The sequence below is a fragment of the Artemia sp. Qi Xiang Cuo genome, chromosome 14, assembly GCF_049724085.1.
Source record: "Artemia sp. Qi Xiang Cuo chromosome 14, ASM4972408v1, whole genome shotgun sequence".
Classification (NCBI taxonomy): Eukaryota; Metazoa; Arthropoda; class Branchiopoda; order Anostraca; family Artemiidae; genus Artemia; species Artemia sp. Qi Xiang Cuo.
The window spans coordinates 40,773,240-40,792,597 of record NC_142807.1 but is presented as its reverse complement, the minus strand read 5'-3'; the positions used below and the strand labels follow the sequence as shown (position 1 = coordinate 40,792,597).

General features: G+C 36.2%; 1 protein-coding gene across 3 annotated transcripts in view; it reads left to right on the top strand.

The window, feature by feature from the left end:
• The window catches only part of LOC148944468 (solute carrier family 71 member 1), a 113,467-nt gene that overhangs the window by 36,615 nt on the left and 57,494 nt on the right, over positions 1-19,358 (top strand). For 2 of the 3 annotated variants that reach the window (XM_089100653.1, XM_089100652.1), the window contains exon 4: positions 4,617-4,731. In XM_089100653.1, the coding sequence (XP_088956779.1) occupies positions 4,617-4,731 (115 nt within the window). Of the gene's footprint in view, positions 1-4,616; positions 4,732-10,302; positions 11,209-19,358 lie in introns of those variants that run through there. The other variant, XM_089100654.1, reaches the window with a different exon arrangement.

The window sequence follows — 19,358 nt, the reverse complement described above, 5'->3', positions numbered from 1 at the left end:
AAAAATGTCACAATATGCTATTTTCATTTCCGCAGATACAGTTTTCCGTCATTTACAGCACCTAAATAGTAAAATCAAGTTTTTTGGCATTTTACCAGGTCCAAACCTTAGGGAGAAAAGAGTTTTCTTTAGCGTGGAGGAATGGGGTCAAAAATAAAAAAAAAGGTGAATTTTTGACAAAGCTCTTTGGAACAGAGAGAAGGAGACCAGCCATTGGATCCTCAATGCTGTCTAGCTTTATCCAATAAAAATATTAGTTAATTAAAAAAAAAAAACTAGATGAGAATATTGCTTTTACTGAGTTCTTTTTTTACGTTGGACTGCAAAAAACGATAGTTTTGTTTTTGATTTTTGGTTTGACTAAAAATAAATCTAAACTGTAATTGAGGTTCAAACTTTAATAAGTTTCGAATAAGCTTGTTTAAATTCATCTAGTTCTGCTATGTAACACTGCGTTGCCAGTGGTGCTAGTAGTATTTAAAGTATATATAACCTATGTTAAAGTGCAAAAGTTCCCGTACTTATCAATTTCCCAGACTCATTTATTTGAAGTGGTGGCCTGTGTTCTGTGGCAACATCATTGTCTGCTTATTATTGGTAACACTATTTTCAGCCTAGTAGTGTATCCCTACTGTGACACTGAGCATTTACAAAGTTAAGTTGATTTTATCCTATAGAGTAGGGGTTATGTGGACGGTGGCAAGGATAAAGTTGTAAGTAGGATTGGGCCGAGAAAGTAAGCATACAAGAGCATAGATGCTTACAAAGGGCTTTGCTCTTTGTTAGGAATGGAGAAAAACCCAAGGTAGCCCATAACATAAAATGCACTGAAACAATAAACCACTTATTACCAGCAATGGTAAGCAGATGTAATTCTTTCCACAGTTCTTTATAATAGGGAATGAATGAATGAATGAATTTATTTTCCACTAAAGTAAAAAAAAAAATGCTTTCTTTATTTTCGCCCAGGAGCAAGCTTGGCTTAGGGCAGTCCTGCATAGGTGCTTATTCAACGTTAAGTAATTATAATACGTGATAATTGATAAATAAAATGCTTAGCCTAGCTAATTGCCACCACAATGATTGGTTTAGTTTGATAATAATTATTTGGTCTCATGGCTTTTTTACATTTTAATTTGCGAGGTCTTTCTGAGAAATAAAAAAATAAGGGCAATGCAAGCCTAAACGAAAAATTTCGCAGTTCTTCTCAGATAGGCAGTTCAGGGATTTTATATGACTAGAAACGGATTCAAACCGGTTTCTATATTGTAGATACTTTGTTTTCAGTTGCATCAGTCGTTAAAAGATTCAACCGGAGACGGAATTTTGGGGTTTATTGTTATGTCTAGCAGCAGTTGAGGTAACGGGAGTAGTGCTTTGCCCGCTTTCGCAATTACTATATGGAACACCCCCCCCCCCCCCAAGTGAAGTAGCACCAAAAGTCAGTCTAGTAAATATTAGGTTTCAGTAATTTCTTATGGAAAGAAATACCCTTACCGTGGTCAGAAGAACTTGATTCACTCATTAATGACGCTCCAAATGGTAGTAGCTGTAGTATTTATATTAAATTGCTGTTCTCACTAGGACGATACTATATTCGTATTAGGAGTGGTATTTAGTTGCACCAACCTAAGTTGTCCTACTTGAAAAGGTGTCGAATGTGTGAAAATCCATATCTGTCAATAGTCTCTTAATGTACCACATGTTCCAATTTTGGCAGAGTTCTTTGAATAAATAAGAGTATCTTTTGTTTAGACATAACTCTCTGCCATAAGGTTCTTGACTTGGAATTTCTCCACTGGAAACATGTTGCGTCATTGCTTTGATTTTGAAGCTCCGTAATTATTTTTTTAATTGTCTTGGAATAAATGATGAATTTCACCAATATCAAGAGGACATCGTTGTTCGACTTTGTGTGTATTTTAAAAAATTACGCGCAATCTTTCATTTTTCTTGGTCTTGGGCCACTAGCCATTAAACGCGTTCATTGGACACTGGCCTCCTAGGGCCTTGGCTTTCTCATAGGCTTGATTAAAGTTCTTTTTCCATGGTGGTCGACTAAATGCTATGCAATTAATGGTTAAAAAAACTTCAATCTCGCCTACCCTTGAACTAAGGTCTGAAAAGCAGATGACAATAGAACGTACTTATCGGTAAATAAACCTCTTCTTTTATATTATGATGGCTAACACAGAAAAATTTTTCAATAAAACAAGGCAAATTTCAATCCCTGGATACATATTGCATGCAGAATCCGCTTGGCATGTGCGCAAAGTAATCTGGGACCCAAGCAATTTTCTTCGGGATGTGTGGGGAGGGTTGATCTGAAAAATCAGTGTTATGTATTTTTTGTTAAATCATTCTTATCTTAAAGATGAATCCCTTCTATCCAAAATGTTCTTATCTTAGGAACGATTCCCCCTCTATCTGTGTGGCATACACATCTGCGCTTTATTCATCTGTTCATGTAAACGTCGTAGTAGGAAGATAAAGCCAGTATTTTTTTTTTTTTTTTTCTTTTCTTTTTGTGTGTGTGTGAAGGTCCACCGCCTATATGTTTGACCTAGACCTATAAAAGTTTTGGTGAACTTTGGTCTCGCTTATTGTGTCCATTGATTGCATTTTTTTACTGTTTCTCTTTTCCGCTGTTAATGATTGACACAATAATGCCTGTATAATTTCAAAATTCATTTTGTTGTTGAAAGAAAAATTATATTATTTCCAACCCACTCCGAAGAAACTTTTTATGATTTCCGGATACTAAGTTTTGGTCCGACCTAGTAGCAAAATTGCGTTATATCAAACCTAAATTAAATATAATGTATTTAAATAGCGCATGCTGATTTCCTATGACGATAGATAATGGAGGCCGACTTCTGAGTAAGATCCTCCCCCAGCTTTTCAATCCATAAAAAATCCTCGACTTAAAGAAAGTGTTTTTGTCTTTCTAAGCTGAATTGCTTTATTGTTTGTTTTTTTTTTTTTTTTTTGCGATCTAAACTTTAATTCTTGGATCCTTTAAAAAGATTAGAGGAAATATACGAGTGGAAAATCCAGTTTGTCTCTTAAGAAATAACAAAAAAAAACTCCATCCTCAATCTTCAATCATCCGTCAATCATTGATTGTACCAATTGAACGTAAACTTGAATGTACCAAGTTCCAGAATCACATATTCTTTCTTTATCTGCCGTAAAATGACTTGTTAAATGTACAATATAATTTTGTCATCGTCGTATTTCCTGGTTGTATTTCCAAAATATAACCAATATATTTCATTATCGTGTACAGATCACGTCTGGAAGTCTTCAAGTCGAATATTTTCTCCCAGGGACAACTTTTAAGGGACACGCTTAAATTCGTCATTGACACGCCCATGTTTTCTTTTGGGAGGCTTATATTTTTTGGAGCAATAGCGAAAATCAGTTGGATATTTTAGTATTATAGAAACAGAAAGGATACAGGGGCACAAGGATATATATATATATATATATATATATATATATATATATATATATATATATATATATATATATATATATATATATATATATATATATATATGCCATCCGCCAGCTTCAGACCAGCTTGAACAGGAAAACTCATCTTTCAGAAGAGAGAGAGAGAGGGGGGGGGGGGGGTCACTGACCATCTGCTAACCATCAGCAGCAAGTGACACTTTATCCTCAGTACTGGTACTTGGCTACTAGCCATAGAACTTCTTTCTCCCACCTCGAATTGCTCCTCAAGGGATATTTTCTTGCGGATATGATTTGGTAGTCATTACTGCAGTCCATCCAATGTCGACAGCGTATTCCCCAAAAAAGCCTCGTGGTCTGACACTTGTCAAGATGACCAGGTGGCTGAACGATGACGGGAATTAGTAGTGGTAAATCAAAATTTGGTGAAGTCCAAATTTGAGAATTTTATTTGAATTTTATTTTTTTATTTTCCGCAGGGGGAAGGAATTTTGGTACTTGTGTATTAAAAACCACTCACTAAAGTTTACGATGTGTTAAACTCGAGAACAAATCGGTTTCTTCGTTACTTTAGAAACAAATTTGGGCTATATATTTGCACATTGGGGGGGGGGGGTGAAGTTTAACAGGCCTGCATTCAAAATGTGGTAGATACAATTATTCTGTATATTATGAACTAAGAATTGTTTTCTGACTTCAAACTGCCCAAATAATTTACCCCCCCCCCCATTATGTGCAAATATATAGCTCAAATTATATATTTCCCATCTATTCTGTCACTTGTCTTTGTCTTGTCTCACGCTAAGCTGAAAGAAAATAAACGAAGAAACAGGTTTGTTCTCGGAAAATGAAAAAATAGAAAATAAAATTCTCATACTTGGAAAGTATTATTTTCCACGGGGGGAGGGGGCGCCTACCTCCATTTCTTTTATGCTTTTTTTTCTTGAGCTGTTGGTCTTTTGACTTCTTAAATTTTGTCAAAATCCAGTGTAAATTTGAACAGCCATTCATAAAAATAACTTTGGCTCTCCAGTACTAGTATCCGTATTGAGCCGAAGAGTTTAAATAATATTCACCTCATTGTTGTTGCTTTTTTTTTATTCAACTCAACCTTGAATGATATTCCTGTTTGATTTTAGGTGGTATTTTGCAATGATCTCTATATCGGGAGTTTTTGCTGTGACATTTTCCGTAGTATTTGCTTACGTTGCTGACGTTACTGAAGAATCAGAGAGAAGCGCGGCCTATGGACTTGTAAGTTTCTCTTTCCCTTTTCTGTTCGGTCTTTTCATCTGTGTTACTATGTATTGCTTTTTATTTCTTATGATCTTACATGTATGAACCTTGACAAAATTTATGTTCCAAAGTCACATATTCACTTGTAGTTTAGGCAACCTTAGACATTTTTTTTACTTTATTTAACGTAATAAACAAAAATATAAACCATTACAAATATAAACCACTATGAAAGGGAAAACATTTAATTTGTGCTTACGCTTAGCGATTACCTATGTAAACATTCCTAAAAACATCCTAAACTAATAAATTGAATTAAAAAAAAAATCACCTTCTCCCAAACATCCCCAGGGAAACAACCACCATCTAAATACAACCCCTTCCACCACTCCTCCAAGCCTTGCAACCCACTCATACCCCCCTCCCCCCCCCCCTCCAAAAAAAATGTAAATAAAGTAGCTAATAATAACTAATTCACAAAGAAATACTCTTTTAATCTATTATTAAACTGTGGGAGGTGCTCAGCCGCCCTAACACTCACAGGAAGCGAATTCCATACTAAGGGCCAAGATACTTCAAAGTAAAATCATACTTCACCCAACTAAAGCAAAGATACTTCAAAGACGAGTGGAATATTTTGATATGTGATTCTCTTGCTTTATACGACTGCGTGCTTTGCCCCGTGATATGAAATATCAATGAGATAAAGAAGTGAAGCAGGATTATAGGATGCTGATCAGTATCCTAAGTTTCTCGTTCTATCCCATGACGTTTGCTTTCTAGTTAAGAATATGAAAATATGTAAGGTTTCTACAGTTACAACTTACGAAGTCGGGTGTATCGTGTATCGTTGCTGACGTTGCCTAGCGAATAATTGTGCAAGTCTTGGCCTCAACGCATAGGTTTACAATTGGATTCGCATGAATATATATGTATAACCTGATCACCGCTAAACACCTTCACCCTTCAGGCTACTCATATTATATCGCTACATTTTATAATATATGGAAAAGAAATGTCTACAGTGGAGTACTCCTTCTGGATCCTTTGCCTCCCTTGGTCAGACTCAGCAAAATTGGAAAAAAAAAATCAGCTGTGCATCCTAGATGGTAGGTTGAGATAGGATCGAGAGTCTGGCGGATAATTTTCTGTATATTTTGCCTGTGTATTTAAAAATATATTATTTCACGTTTCATCGAATTGATTTTTTTTTCAAGGGATTGGTGAAGATTGGAGCCTTAATCGTAGGCTATCGAATTTCGTACGCTAATCGAATAATCGTGTGCGAACGAATAACTATAAATAGGGAGAACTCTGAAATTGCAATTTAAAAAAGGGTGAGAGAAATCACGTAATTTCAGTACAATTACCATTCCACACATCAATGTTAAAATACAACTGGAGATAGACAAATTGTTCTCATGTCTCTAATCAAAGGTAGAAGATCTGAAATGGGCTCGAGGCTCTGTTAGTGGGTCTTCGTAAGGGTCTGTCGTTAATAGGTGGGCTGCTCAGAAAGCAGCATACCTTTTTACTTTGACCAAGTGAAGGAGCATATTTTTTATTATATACTTTTGGAGATTATCAATCAGTTCATGGTAACCAGTTTTAAGGAGCGACTGGGCACAATAGTAACTGAAACTCCATAAAAAAAGGAATTTTTATCAAACAGTTCGTGGTAACGAACTGTAAGTAAGGAGCGACCCGGCTCAATGGTAACCAAAACTCTAAAAAATTTTTGACTCTAAACTCTAAAAACTCTAAGGAATTTTGATACCAATAGATACATCAAAAGAACCAGATTTGAATGCTGATTTCAAATATATAAGTTTCATCAAGTTTAGTCTTACCCATCAAAAGTGGCTGATTTTTGGCTGCATTTTGGCTTTTTACCTGAGAAAATTTGGCTGATTTTAGAAAAAAGAGGGAAAGACCCCTTAAAAGCTAAAGGTTCTATAATATAAATTATAGAACCTTAATGAAAATCACACAATCATATTCAGCGTATAAGAGAACCCTACTGTAGAGGTTTCAAGCACCTATCTACAAAAATGTGGAATTTTGCATTTTTTGCCAGAAGAACGAATGCGTGTTTTTTTTGTTGTTGTTTTTTTTTCAGGGGTGATTGTATCGACCCAGTGGTCCTAGAATATCGTGGGAGGGCTCATTGGAACGGAAACTAAAAGTTATACTGCCCTTTTTAAGTGACCAAAAAAAAAAATGGAGGACACCTAGGCCCCCTCCCACGCTCATTTTTTCCCAAAGTCACCCGATCCAAATTTTGAGATAATCATTTTGTTCAGCATAGTCGAAAATGTGACAACTATGTCTTTTAGGATGACTTGACCCCCCGAAGTCGCCGGGAGGAAGGCTGAAAGTTATGAACTTTGCTCAATGTTTACGTATAGTATTGGTTATTGGGAAGTATACAGACGTTTTAAGGGGGGATCTTTTCTGGTAGGTGGGGGGGGGTCAGGGGTTATATAGGAGGATCTTTCCATGAAGGAATTTTTCATGGGGGAAGGGACATTGCTATGAAGGGGGCGCCGGATTTCCTATCATTATTAAAGAAAAAGATCAGAAATTAAATAAAAAAAAAACAAGTTTTCCAACTGAAAGTAAGGAGCAACATCCAAACTTAAAACAAACAGAAATTATTGCGTATATGATTTGGTTCGCCTCCTAGTCAATACCTTACTCTTTAAACCAAACATTTTTTTTAGTAATTTCAAAAGAGGTATTTATTCTCATTAGCGTTCTGTGTGATAAAGGGTTCATTATGACAGAATTATAACAAAATTAAAAATTTAGCTTAAAGAGCAAGCTACTTACTAGGGGCCGAACACCCTAATGTACGTTTTAAAAATCACTGAATCCAGATGTTCGTTACGTAATTTAATTCGTACTTATATTTATGTATATTCATTACTACGTATACGTATATTTATTACTAATAAAGACGTTCGTAATTAAAATTAAACAAGTTTCGAGAAAGCCATTTAACCAAATAAAAGTAAAATTAATATGCAAATTTTGTTTTAATTATTCATGTACGGTGAGCCAAAATCAAAACCTGCATTATTTCAAAAACATTCAAAAATTAAATAAAAAAAAACAAGTTTTTTTTTAACTGAAAAGTAAGGAACGACTTTAAAACTTAAAACGAACAGAAATTATTCCGTATATGAAAAGCACTGTCCCCTCCTCAACATCTCGCTCATTACGCACAAGTTTGACTTTCTCACAACTCTATTTTTTTAAACAATAAAATTCTTTAGCGTAAAGAGCGAGGCGTTGTGGAGGGGTCAGCCCCTTTCATACGGAATAATTTCTGTTCGTTTTAAGTTTTAACGTCGTTCCTTACTTTCAGTTAAAAAAACTTTTTTTTTTATTTAATAACATTAAAGAAATTGGCTTTTTATGTGGATACTAAATATACAAAATTGGTTAAGTTCAATGTTACCCGTCAAAAGCTACAAGCATGAGAAAATTTGCCTGCTTTCTGAAGAAGGGGGAAACAACCCCCAAAAGTCGGTTAATTTTAATAGAAATCACACCATCAGATTCGGCATATCGGATAACCCTTCTGTAGATATCTCAGGCTCCTATCTACAAAAATGTGGAATTTTGTTGTTTGTTTTTTTACCAGAAGAAAAGTCGTGCATGTTTATTTGTTCGTTTGTTGTTGTTTTTTTTTTTTTTTTTTTTTTTTTTTTTTTTTTTTTTTTTCCTAGGGGTGATCGTATCAAACCAATGGTCTTCGAAGGTTGGGAGAGGGCTGGTTTGGACGGAAATCAAAAGTCATAGTGCCCTCTTTAATTGAACAAAAAGATTGGAGGGCATCTAGCCCCTCTCCCACACCGCTTTATCCCCAAAGCCATCCGATCAAAATTGTTAGATAGCTATTTTATTCAGTATAGTTTAAAGGTCCAATAACTATGTCTCTGGGGATTACGTTACCCCCCCCCCCCCCCACACACACACTTTCCCTAGAGATAGAGTTATAAGTTATGCAATTCGCCCGTTGTTTACGTATAGTATTTGTTATTGGGAAATATACGGAAATCGTTCGGGGGGGGGGGCGAGTTTTCTGCGGTGGATTTTCCATTGGGAGTAGTTTCCGGGAGGATTTCCAGGGGAAGATTTAAATTAAATTAAGTTATAATTTAAGAAATGAAGTTTTTTCAACTGAAAGTAAGCAGCAACATTATAACTTAAAACGAACAGAAATTGTTTCGTATATGAGGTGGGCTGCCATTTCCTCATCCCCCGTTCTTTACGCTAAAGTTTGACTTTTTGTTCCAATTCTTTAAGAACGACGGCTGAAACACAAGGGCTGTTGAATTTGAATGAGAAGTATTATAAAGAATTTGAAGATCTAAGCGTAAAGAGCGAGGGATGAGGAAGGGGCATCCCCCTTATATACGAAATAATTTCTGTTCATTTTAAGTATAATGTTGCTCCCTACCTTCAATTGAAAAAAATGTTCTTCTTTAATTAAAACTTTTAAAGAACAATTCAAGACAAAATGAAGGCACAGTGATTGACACATTGACACGTCTTCACCGTAAAGACACATCGTTCTTTACTTAAGCAGCGCTATTGCGCTGCCTATGATTGTCTCAGTGATTCTTATTTTGTTCTTATGGTTCAACCAAACCTATTTAAGCGTCGTTATGCAACTAAAGAAAAAAAGAATCCTGTGAATGAAAAACAACTGCTGAGCTGTGAATTTGTTCTATTATGCGAAAAGAATTTAGAGCATTGGGTACCTTAAACTAAATTTCATGTTTCTTTATTTTATTATATAGATGTACCATAGGGTGGTCCTTATGTATATATCAAAAAAATATTTTTTGTTTTTCCTGCCTCCCACCATCCTAAACTATTCTTCTATGATAGAAAAAAAAGTGTCATATATTTTTAGGATAACTTCATGTTTGGGGTATGCTCAAGGCACCCGAATTGTGATTATACTCGAATGTTATAGAAATCGGGTGTATATAAAGAAAATCATTGGTTCAGGGCATATATTTATTAGTTAATTGTGTATTTATTGTGAATTCTAACACAAAACAGGTGTTATGTGTTATATAAAGAGATAACTGAAGGAATTCAGGGTAATATATTAATAATCAATTAGGCGTCTGTGCATTTTCTTGCAAATTTAGCAGATATATTCGTGTAAAACTACAGAAGTTTATGTCACTATTTAAAATTAACTTCAACATTTACTTACTGAATCAATCAATGATTTATTATTACATTTGATTAAATATTGTTGCAGCAGACATCTTTAGTATTGCTTAGTTTTTATTTTCTCAGATAAATATTGATTATATATACATAGGATACCAAGCTGATAAGACAATATCAGGTGAATAACTGAATATATCAATTTACATTTAATGTTTGTTTTTATAACTGAAATTTTGTCATTTGTCAGATATAATAAATTCATATTTGAAATTGACTTGTTATTAATTTGCTATTAGAACAATACTATTTTTGATTCAATGTTGTCTGCTATGTAATTTTCTAACAGATTGGACAATTGTTAAAGTACACATAAAATGTTTTGTTTTACAGTCGGTCATGGCGATTTTCACATCCACACGCAGTAAACAGGAAGCGTACCTGCTTGGTTCAGCTTTGGAAGATCTATATGGTTCAAAATTGCCATCGATTGGTGATGTTCTCAGGCTCTATGCCACAAAGCTGAAAGTAGCCAAGACTAAACATGAGGCAGCAGTATCAGTAATTAAGGACGTTCAAATGTTCTGGGAGAAAGCCAGAATACCCATGCGCCGGAGTGATCATGCAATTGCCCCACTTGAAGTTTTAGTGCAGAGATGGGAAGGGTTGAAGAAAAACAAAGCAAGAAGGACAGCAACTCAGATAGCCAATGAGGAAGAATTCAAGGAAGCTTTCAATGATCTCTTTGACGTAGCTCACCAGGAAGCATTACAGCTCATCAAAATTGAGGAAGACAAGCAATTCTTGTTGGCCCAGCGGGAAAAAGGAAGGCGAGGGGTTATGGCAGGGGTTGACATGTCACTTACAAAAAAGGAGAAAATACAGGAAAGTAAACAAAAAAGCCAGTTTCACTTGAAGACGAAACAGCAACTTGACATAGCAAATCTGGATCGAACTGTGTTGTTGGAGTCTTCTGATTCGTCTTCTAGTAATGATGATGCAGACATGGAAGTATTACAAAGAATCGGCAGTGAAGCCACCGAACAACCATGTACACCAAAACGAAAACGTGGAAGAACTAACATTTTAACTCCTGCACTCCTGTCATCCCTAGACCGCACAAAAGACAAGTGACAGGCAAGCAGTTCAGATCATTGCCCCAATAATTCAAGCGACAGGTCACAACGTTCCGGATTTCAGTATCAACAGATCGTCTATAAGACGTTACCGTCAGAAGCATCGTGTCATACTTTCATCTCAGTTGAAGTCTGATTTCAATCCCCAGAAGCCAATGGTTCTTCACTGGGATGGAAAGCTTATGGAAGACTTCACTTGAGATGAAGAAGTTGAATAACTGCCGATAATTGTTTCTGAATCTGGAACAGAACAACTGCTTCGTATCCCAAAGCTGGCTTCAGTTACTGGTAAAGACATGGCAGATGCAATGATGGACACAGTGTCTGACTGGGGCATTGTAGACAGCATCAAGGCTCTCAGCTTTGATATAACATCAAGCAAAAACGGCCGAATGAACGGTCCCTGTACTCTGCTTGAACAGCATCTTGGTAGAAGTGTTCTGCATCTTGCATGCAGACACCACATCCATGAATTAATACTGGAAGAGGCATTCAGCATCACAATAGGACCTTCAAGTAACACAGACATGCAGATATTCAAATGGTTCAAAGCCTTATGGCCAAACATTGTATATGCTGATTACAAGCCTGGGGTTGAGGTTCCAGTCATTGCTGCAGCTCTTGTTGATGTCCTCGATGATATGAAGACCTTTCTGACTGATCAGCTGGGTATTTGTCACCAACGTGAAGACTACCGTGAGCTCCTCGAGCTTTCCCTGCTGTTCATTAGTGGCCGTCTAGTTTGTGGTGTGATGTTCAGGAAAACAGAAACCCTTCATCGGCCTTGTTTTGAGACATAACTGATTTATGCATTGAAAATATACAGGCCCGGGTATTCTGGCTACAATCTGACAGGTTGTGAAATGACTGGTCTGGCCAACTTCTGTGCTTTTGGTGTAGGAAGTTATGTTAAATTGTGGTTCCTTTCTCCTTTGCCAACAGCAGCAACAGCCAATGATTTAATACTTCTGAAGAGTCTCCTCACTTGTGGATCGCCAGCAGCAACTGGTGCACTGAAGAAACTGTGTGGGCAGCTGTGGTATCTTAGCGAAGAACTGATAGGATTGGCATTTTTTGAAAGGGGTTGTTGATGCACCTGAAAAAAGAGCAATGGTCAAAGCACTCTGCCATGAAGGAATGGAGGGCCCACCGAAGCGCATCACTGTGAAAAAAACTACAGTCACCAACAGGAATCTACAGGACTTTGTTACACACAATACAAGGAGCTTCTTCAATATCCTTTCCATTCCAGATAGTTTCTTGTCTACAGATCCTGGGACATGGGTGGATAATGAATCCTATGTAAAGGCTGAAGCAATTGTTAGAGAACTACGAGTAGTGAATGACATAGCCGAACATGGAGTTGTCCTTATGCAGGACTACAATTTGTGGCTAACAAAAAATTAAGACCAGATGCAATTTGCTCTGCAAGTAGTTAAAGAGCATCGCAAACGTTTTCCTGATTCTAACAAGTCAACAATCTTTCAAGGGCTAGCCACAACCTCTGACAGCCCAGGCTCAGCATGACTTTGTAGTGTGTAATTTTTTATCAATTACCGAAAGATATGTTTGATGTTTGCTATGCCAGTGACATATTTTAACCAGTCATTATGATTGTTTTAACAAACTAATGATTGGATGAGTTTAGTATTGATTATATCTAATATGTCCTCATTAAATTTTGTTTGCTGAATGAATTTCCTAAGTGCATCCGAAATTATGTTAAACATTGTCCAAGCAGAAGTATAGCGATTGTATGCTAAACTTCACTTGAATTGAGCATACCCTAAATATTGACCAATTTGGAAAATTTTTTGCCCATGTTGTTAACTTTTGATGTAGCCAAAAATGGCAGGGTGGGAGGTTTATAATTCTGAAGTGAAAAAATAAGGACCACCCTAATGTACCAAGAATACGTGTACTGATTGTTGCAAAGGCTCTAAGATTAGAAATTCAGTTTCTACGTCTTTTAGTATTAGAGAGTGTTTTTATCAATGTCCAAAAAGGTCCTTAACCTTTCCGTTTCCACGACGTTCAGTCTCCCGATTCCTTCTCTGGATGCTATTTTTCAAAGTGAATTCCCACTACAGGATTTTTATAGTGGTTTCTCTTTTATGATTTTGTGCCGAAATCTCTTTTATGGATTCGTATAATTATTTTTCGACGATCCCAAACGAAAACAACAAGTTCGTTAACCTGAATTAACTGAGAGGCATAACCTAACATTTGCTAAGAGTGCTAAAATCCAGTTTTTGCTGAGCCTACAATCATAAGACAGCATATGCAAATACTCAGAAAAAAAAAATGAAATCTAACCTATAGTATATTCATAACTCCAAGTTAATTAACGTTACTGCTCACCTTTATTATTTAATATACCACCATTTCTTTTCATTGATTTATTCTTTTTGTATGCTGCATATAGAAATTGTTTATTTGGACACCGCCTAATTATACAATGGATTGGATAATTCTTATAGGAGAGGGGTTTGGAGTATGTTTAGGCTTATTATGTCCCATACTTCTCCTTTGGACTGATCTTATTAAGGATTGTGACCCCCCCCCTTACACGGATCTAGCTTTAGACCAAAATAACTACTTTTGTTTCGCTTTTTAACTTTGCTTTCAAATGTAAGCAAAGTGCACCCAGGCGTACTTTCCCCGCACGTGTTTCACCTTGCCTTTACACCAAAAATAAGGCAGGGTGGAATCTCAGGTGGAAAAATGTCTTTCATATTACAACTCTGTTATTAGCAGTGAAACAAAGTAAGATCGATGGTCGATGATGGTCCTTCGTTTCAGGGCATACGCTGTCAGTGGACATTGTAGGTTTATCTTCAAGGCTCACTGAAAGGTATTGCAGTCACCCCTTAAACCTTCGACATATGAAAATAATGAAGTTATTAAGCTTTTGGGCGACAATTGTCTCCTTGGACAGCCCCATTTTAAGAGGTACCACATTCACCGATTTCACATAATAATATAAAAGCTGTAAAAATTTGCATGATGTCAAACAATAAAGAATTTCAGGGGGAAATGGTATGCTATTAAAAACTTAAAAAAACAAACTTTAACTATTATTCCAATTTCTAAATATGCTTTTACTTTCCAGTAATTCACTTTAATAATTCCATTGCCGTTAAATGCACACACACAGTGCATAGTACACGACATCATAGTACACGTCAATAATTCGCTAGTGGGTCCCATAGATTGTTTGTTTGTTTGTCTTTTTTTTAGGGGGGGGGGGTTCTGAGAACTCTGAACAAAACTTCAAATATGTATCTTCCAAAAAAAATTCTGCTTTATTGGGCAGGAAATAAAAATTATGCTTACAGTACACTTTTTTTCCCCGGAGAGTAGAAAGGGATATGGATCATCTTAGTGGATTTTTATTCGTTGTTTGCATTTGGAAAGGCATCTTTACCTAAACATTTGCTTCAAACTTATTGCTATAGTTTTTTTTTTTTTTGTTTTTTTTGCCCTAGTTCTAGTTAATAACACTTGAAGCAGAAGTATCCAGAATATAAATTTTTGCTACAACCTAATGTAAAAGAGAGAAGTTGCCTTAATTTTTTAGTAATACAACAAATTAAAAACAGTTGTCAAACTTTTGCTCAAGTCCACCGCTCCCATCCAGGTTTTGTGTTTAGGAAAAATCTGGGAGTCAAAGAATTAGCTCGTCACTAGCCCCCGGGCTCTAGGGGGTTGTGTTGACCCTGAAGTTTTTGTTATCTGATGTGTGAACTATTTTTAAAAAATGGCTATCTAAAAATTTGTATCGGATGAATTTAAGGAAAAAGGGCTAGGGGTATAGTATGGCTCGGATCTCTTTTGACTCTTAAAAAGTGAACAAGAACTTCCAATTTCTAATCAAATGAGCCACCTTCAAAGTTTATACGATCATTCCTTACATATGAACCTTATACGCCTCGGAAATATAACTTAAAAAACTTACCCCTGGGCTCTGGGGGTTTGTGTCTACCCCTGAGTTTTTGTTATCTGATGTTTGAACTATTTAAAAAAAAATAGCTTCCTCAAAATTTTTAAGAACCATATATGCCCCCAGAGCATAACTTACAACGCCTGCCCCCGGGCCCTGGGGCGTTGCGTCGACACCGGAGTTTTTTTTATCTGACCGTTGAACTATTTTTAACAAAATGGATGTCTCAAAATTTTTACAAGATGAGTTTTGGGGAAAAAGGGCGTGGAGGGGCTAGTTGCCGTCGGATCTCTTTTGATTCTTAAAACGTGAACTAGAACTTTCAGTTTCCAATCAAACGAACCCTCTCTGAAGTTTATATGAGGATTTCTTTCATAAGAACCATATTTGCCCATGGACATAACTAACAATGCCCTCCCCCGGGCCCTGGGGGGTTGTGTCACCGGAGTTTTTGTTATCTGACATTTGAACTATTTTTAACAAAATGGCTATCTCAAAATTTTATCCGATGGGTTTGGGGACTTTCGACTATTAAAAAGAGTACGTGCCATCTCAATTTTCAATCGGATGAGCTCTTTTTGATATTTCTACGGGAACGTTTTTTGTTAGGAGTTCACATACCCCCAGGGCTAACTTCAAGCCCTTTTCCTGGGGACTGTGAGGGGGTTGTCATTCCGTAAGATCTCATTGCACGAACATAAACTACGTGAAACCGATTGGTTATGTCGGACTTTTGAGTGAACTTGTGTGGGGAAAAGGCCGCCATAAGAGGGGGTTGGTTGCCCTCCAATCCCTTTCGACCATTAAAAAAGGCACTAGCCCTTTGAATTTCCAATCGAATGAGACCTTTTTGAAGTTTCTACGACAAAGCATTATATAAAAACCTTATATGCCGCCGGGACATAACTTACAACCCTTACCCTGAGGGCTCTGGGGGGAGTGTCCTCCTCAAAAACATAATTTCTATCTGTAAATCAACTATGCTGAACAAAATGGCTATCTCAAAATTTTGATTGGATGTGTTTCGGGAAACGGTGGGCGTGGAAGGGGTGTTTGTTGCCTTCCAATCAATTTCAACTATTAAAAAGGGCATAAGACACTCCAATTTCCAATTAAATGATTCCTTTTCGAAGTTCTTACGACAACTTCTTCGATACGAAGTGCCCTGCTCTAAAGGAAAAAAATAAATGATACATTGTGCCAACATCGTTCTTATATGCCCCTAGGGCATAACTTAAAACCCTTGCCCCGAGGGTTGTGGGGGAGTGTCTTCCTCAAAAACATATTTTCTATGTGGAAATCAACTACGCTGAACAAAATGGCTATCTCAGAATTTTGATTGGATGTGTTTGGGGGAATGATGGGCGTGGTGGGGCTAGTTGCCCTCCAATCACTTTTGACTATTAAAAAGGTCACTAGGCCTTTGAATTTCCAATTGAATGAGCCCTTTTTGAACTGTCTACGAAAACGCTTTCTATAAAAAACCTTATATGCCCCTGGGCATAACTTGCAACCCTTGCCCTGAAGGCTGTGGGGGAGTGTCCTTCTCAAACACATAATTTCTATGTGGAAATCAACTCCACAGAACAAAATGGCTGTCTTAAAATTTCGATTCGTACTGTTTGGGGGATTTGTGGGCGGGGAAAGGGTGTGAGTGGCCGTCCAATCACTTTCAACTATTAAAAAGGGCACAAGCCACTCCAATTTCCAATTGAATGAGCCCTTTTTGAAGTTTCTACGACAACTTCGATACGAAGTGCCCTGCTCTAAAGAAAAAAAAAATAATAAGTGATACATTGTGCCAATATCGTTCTTATATGCCCTCAGGACATAACTTAAAACCCTTGCCCCGAGCGCTGCCTATGATTTATAATAAACTTTTGTAAATTTATGAAAACGGAAGAGTGCCTTTTTGTCACGGTTCAATCATATCGTAATATACAATTAATTTGTCCTTGAAAGCATGACAGCACGTGGACATTTCCTTTATAAACTTTTTATGAGTTGCTTCGAATTTTGTTTGGAAACTAGTATACTCCCTTCTTTTCTATGGGTAAATGACAATTTTTCGTCATAAATATTGACCGTTGCATTTAATTCAATTTCAAAAGAAGTTTCTTAGCTATAATTAGAACAAATGCTACTTAGTTCAATTCGTTTAAGTGGAGCTTTTTTTCATGTGCATTCGTTTGAGTTTGGATTATGTCCGTCTAGCTGGTTAGTCTTGTGGGAAATATGTCTTGGCTTAAAAATTAGTATGTATTTTTCTCCGATGAAAATATTTTTTGGTGCAACTGTGACTGATAAACAGTTTCTCATCGTCCAATCTAATTGCTAATGCATGTTTTAAACCTTACAATTCCTTGCATAAATGGGAAGCAAATAGGCTGCTCTGAAGCCAAATTAGTTGCCCTTTGCTACAATGCTTTTACATTTTCTGGTTGCAGCTGTCGCTATAACCTAGTAAAGAGAAATTCAATAGTAAGAGCAATGTAATGATCAAAATTCAGAAAAAAAAACTATACAGTGAAAAAAAGACTTTTTAGTTTCTGATTAAACGAAACTAACAATTTTTACCCTAGAATGTACTTACATTTTTATTGCAGGAACAAAAGTTTAGTTTATTTATAAAGGGATAAAAAGCCCAGAGTGAGGGTCAGATCGGAATAAAAACCTAACCATTGACTTTTTCCTAGTGTATTCGAATACCCTTAGTTGCAAATTTTAAAAAATTGTGGCGGTTGGTAGTGTCACCAGCAAAATTGAGTTGTCTAGCTTGACCCCTTGACTCATTAATATTAATCCTCTAATTTTTCAGTCTACTTCTAAATACTTTACGTTTGATTGGGTAGATCAAATTTAAAACTAATCAGGTATTTGTCTAATATTGAAGTCTTATAAATTTGTTGCCATTCGAAATTCGGTTGGGGCTAGTGACAGTCCCCTGACTGATCAAAATACAAATCCTTTTCAATAAAAAGCGAATGATGCTCATGCCTTCAGACGGTTTAGTATCACAGTTGTTTGTAAACCTTGATTAGCTTTATTGTATTATTTTGTGCCCACTTTTTTTATATGAAAAATAAAAAACACACTCCTCGAAATAAAAATCCCTTTCAGGTCCGTGTAAAAAAAAAAAGCTTGGGCCTTTGGTAAGTTTAGGGCGCGGCTGCTCTACTCCCGCTTATGGTAATTTTTGTTACTTTCAAATTTGATTATTCATTTTAATTTCTGTTCGTTTATTCATCTAAAACAACCTCGATCACCTTAACGTTTGATTTGATTGTTTTTATTTTAATGTCTGCTCGTTCTATGTTTTATTTATTGATTGGTAGAATTTTGCTAACAGTTGTTAGTAAAAAATGTTCTGTTAGAACACTGAACCATAATTGTTAGTAAAATTGGTACAGTCGGGTATCCACTGAGACATAAAATCATAATATGCAGTTGTCGATTTACAGTCATATTGTCGAAGAAAAAGACTATAAATTCGTTAAATTGTCGGTCAGACACCAGTTGTCATAGTAAATGGAAGTAAAGTTTTATTTATTTTTGTCTTCTTTCTTTTGCAAAATAGATTCAAAGCTATGTGAAATTTTTGATCTGCTGCCTTTGTAATCGATATTTGTTGTTTGCGGGGATTAGATGCTACATTTTTGTTAAAAGGTGTCCTCTCCAAGTTATATTTTCAAGTCCAGATTATATTAAAAAAAAAAAAAAATCTAAATTGAAATGGTATTGCAAAGAATTTCTTGTTAAAAGCACCATTTTTCCAGGGTTTTTTTTGTGCGAAATAATGTGAGACCAATGCTTACATTTTAATTTTCATTCTTCTCCTTTTTATTTAAATATAATATGGATATTATTACATACCTCCCAAAGTTTCTTGACAATGCACAAAGACCAGCAGTTTTCTTTTGGTGGTATATTTGTATAACAGAAAAATAACAAAAGGGGCCTAACTTTTGCAACAGATGCTTCTTTTATGGGGTGCTAACATGGGCGTAGGCAGCATCTTGTGGAGAGGGGGCAGCCGCTTCTGTGAGGGCGGGGGGAGGTGTCTTACTAATACTTCCCGAGGTCCTTTGAATATAGGTCTTTAGAAACTAGTCATTCTATACTTCGCTAAAACTCGGCATTTAACATTTTCCATGTTCTACTTTTCCTGCAACAGTATAATATAAGAGACCCACTATCATATTTCCTATTTCCAGAAAATATAAACACCACAAAAGCGATTTGACACAAATCACATTATTGTTAGATAACAGCTTCTTCTAAGAATTCCATTCAAAAGTTTACAGTTGAACAAAATTAAATATCAAAATTGGTATAGGGGAGACCGGCCGACGTTTAGCCAAAGCAAACAG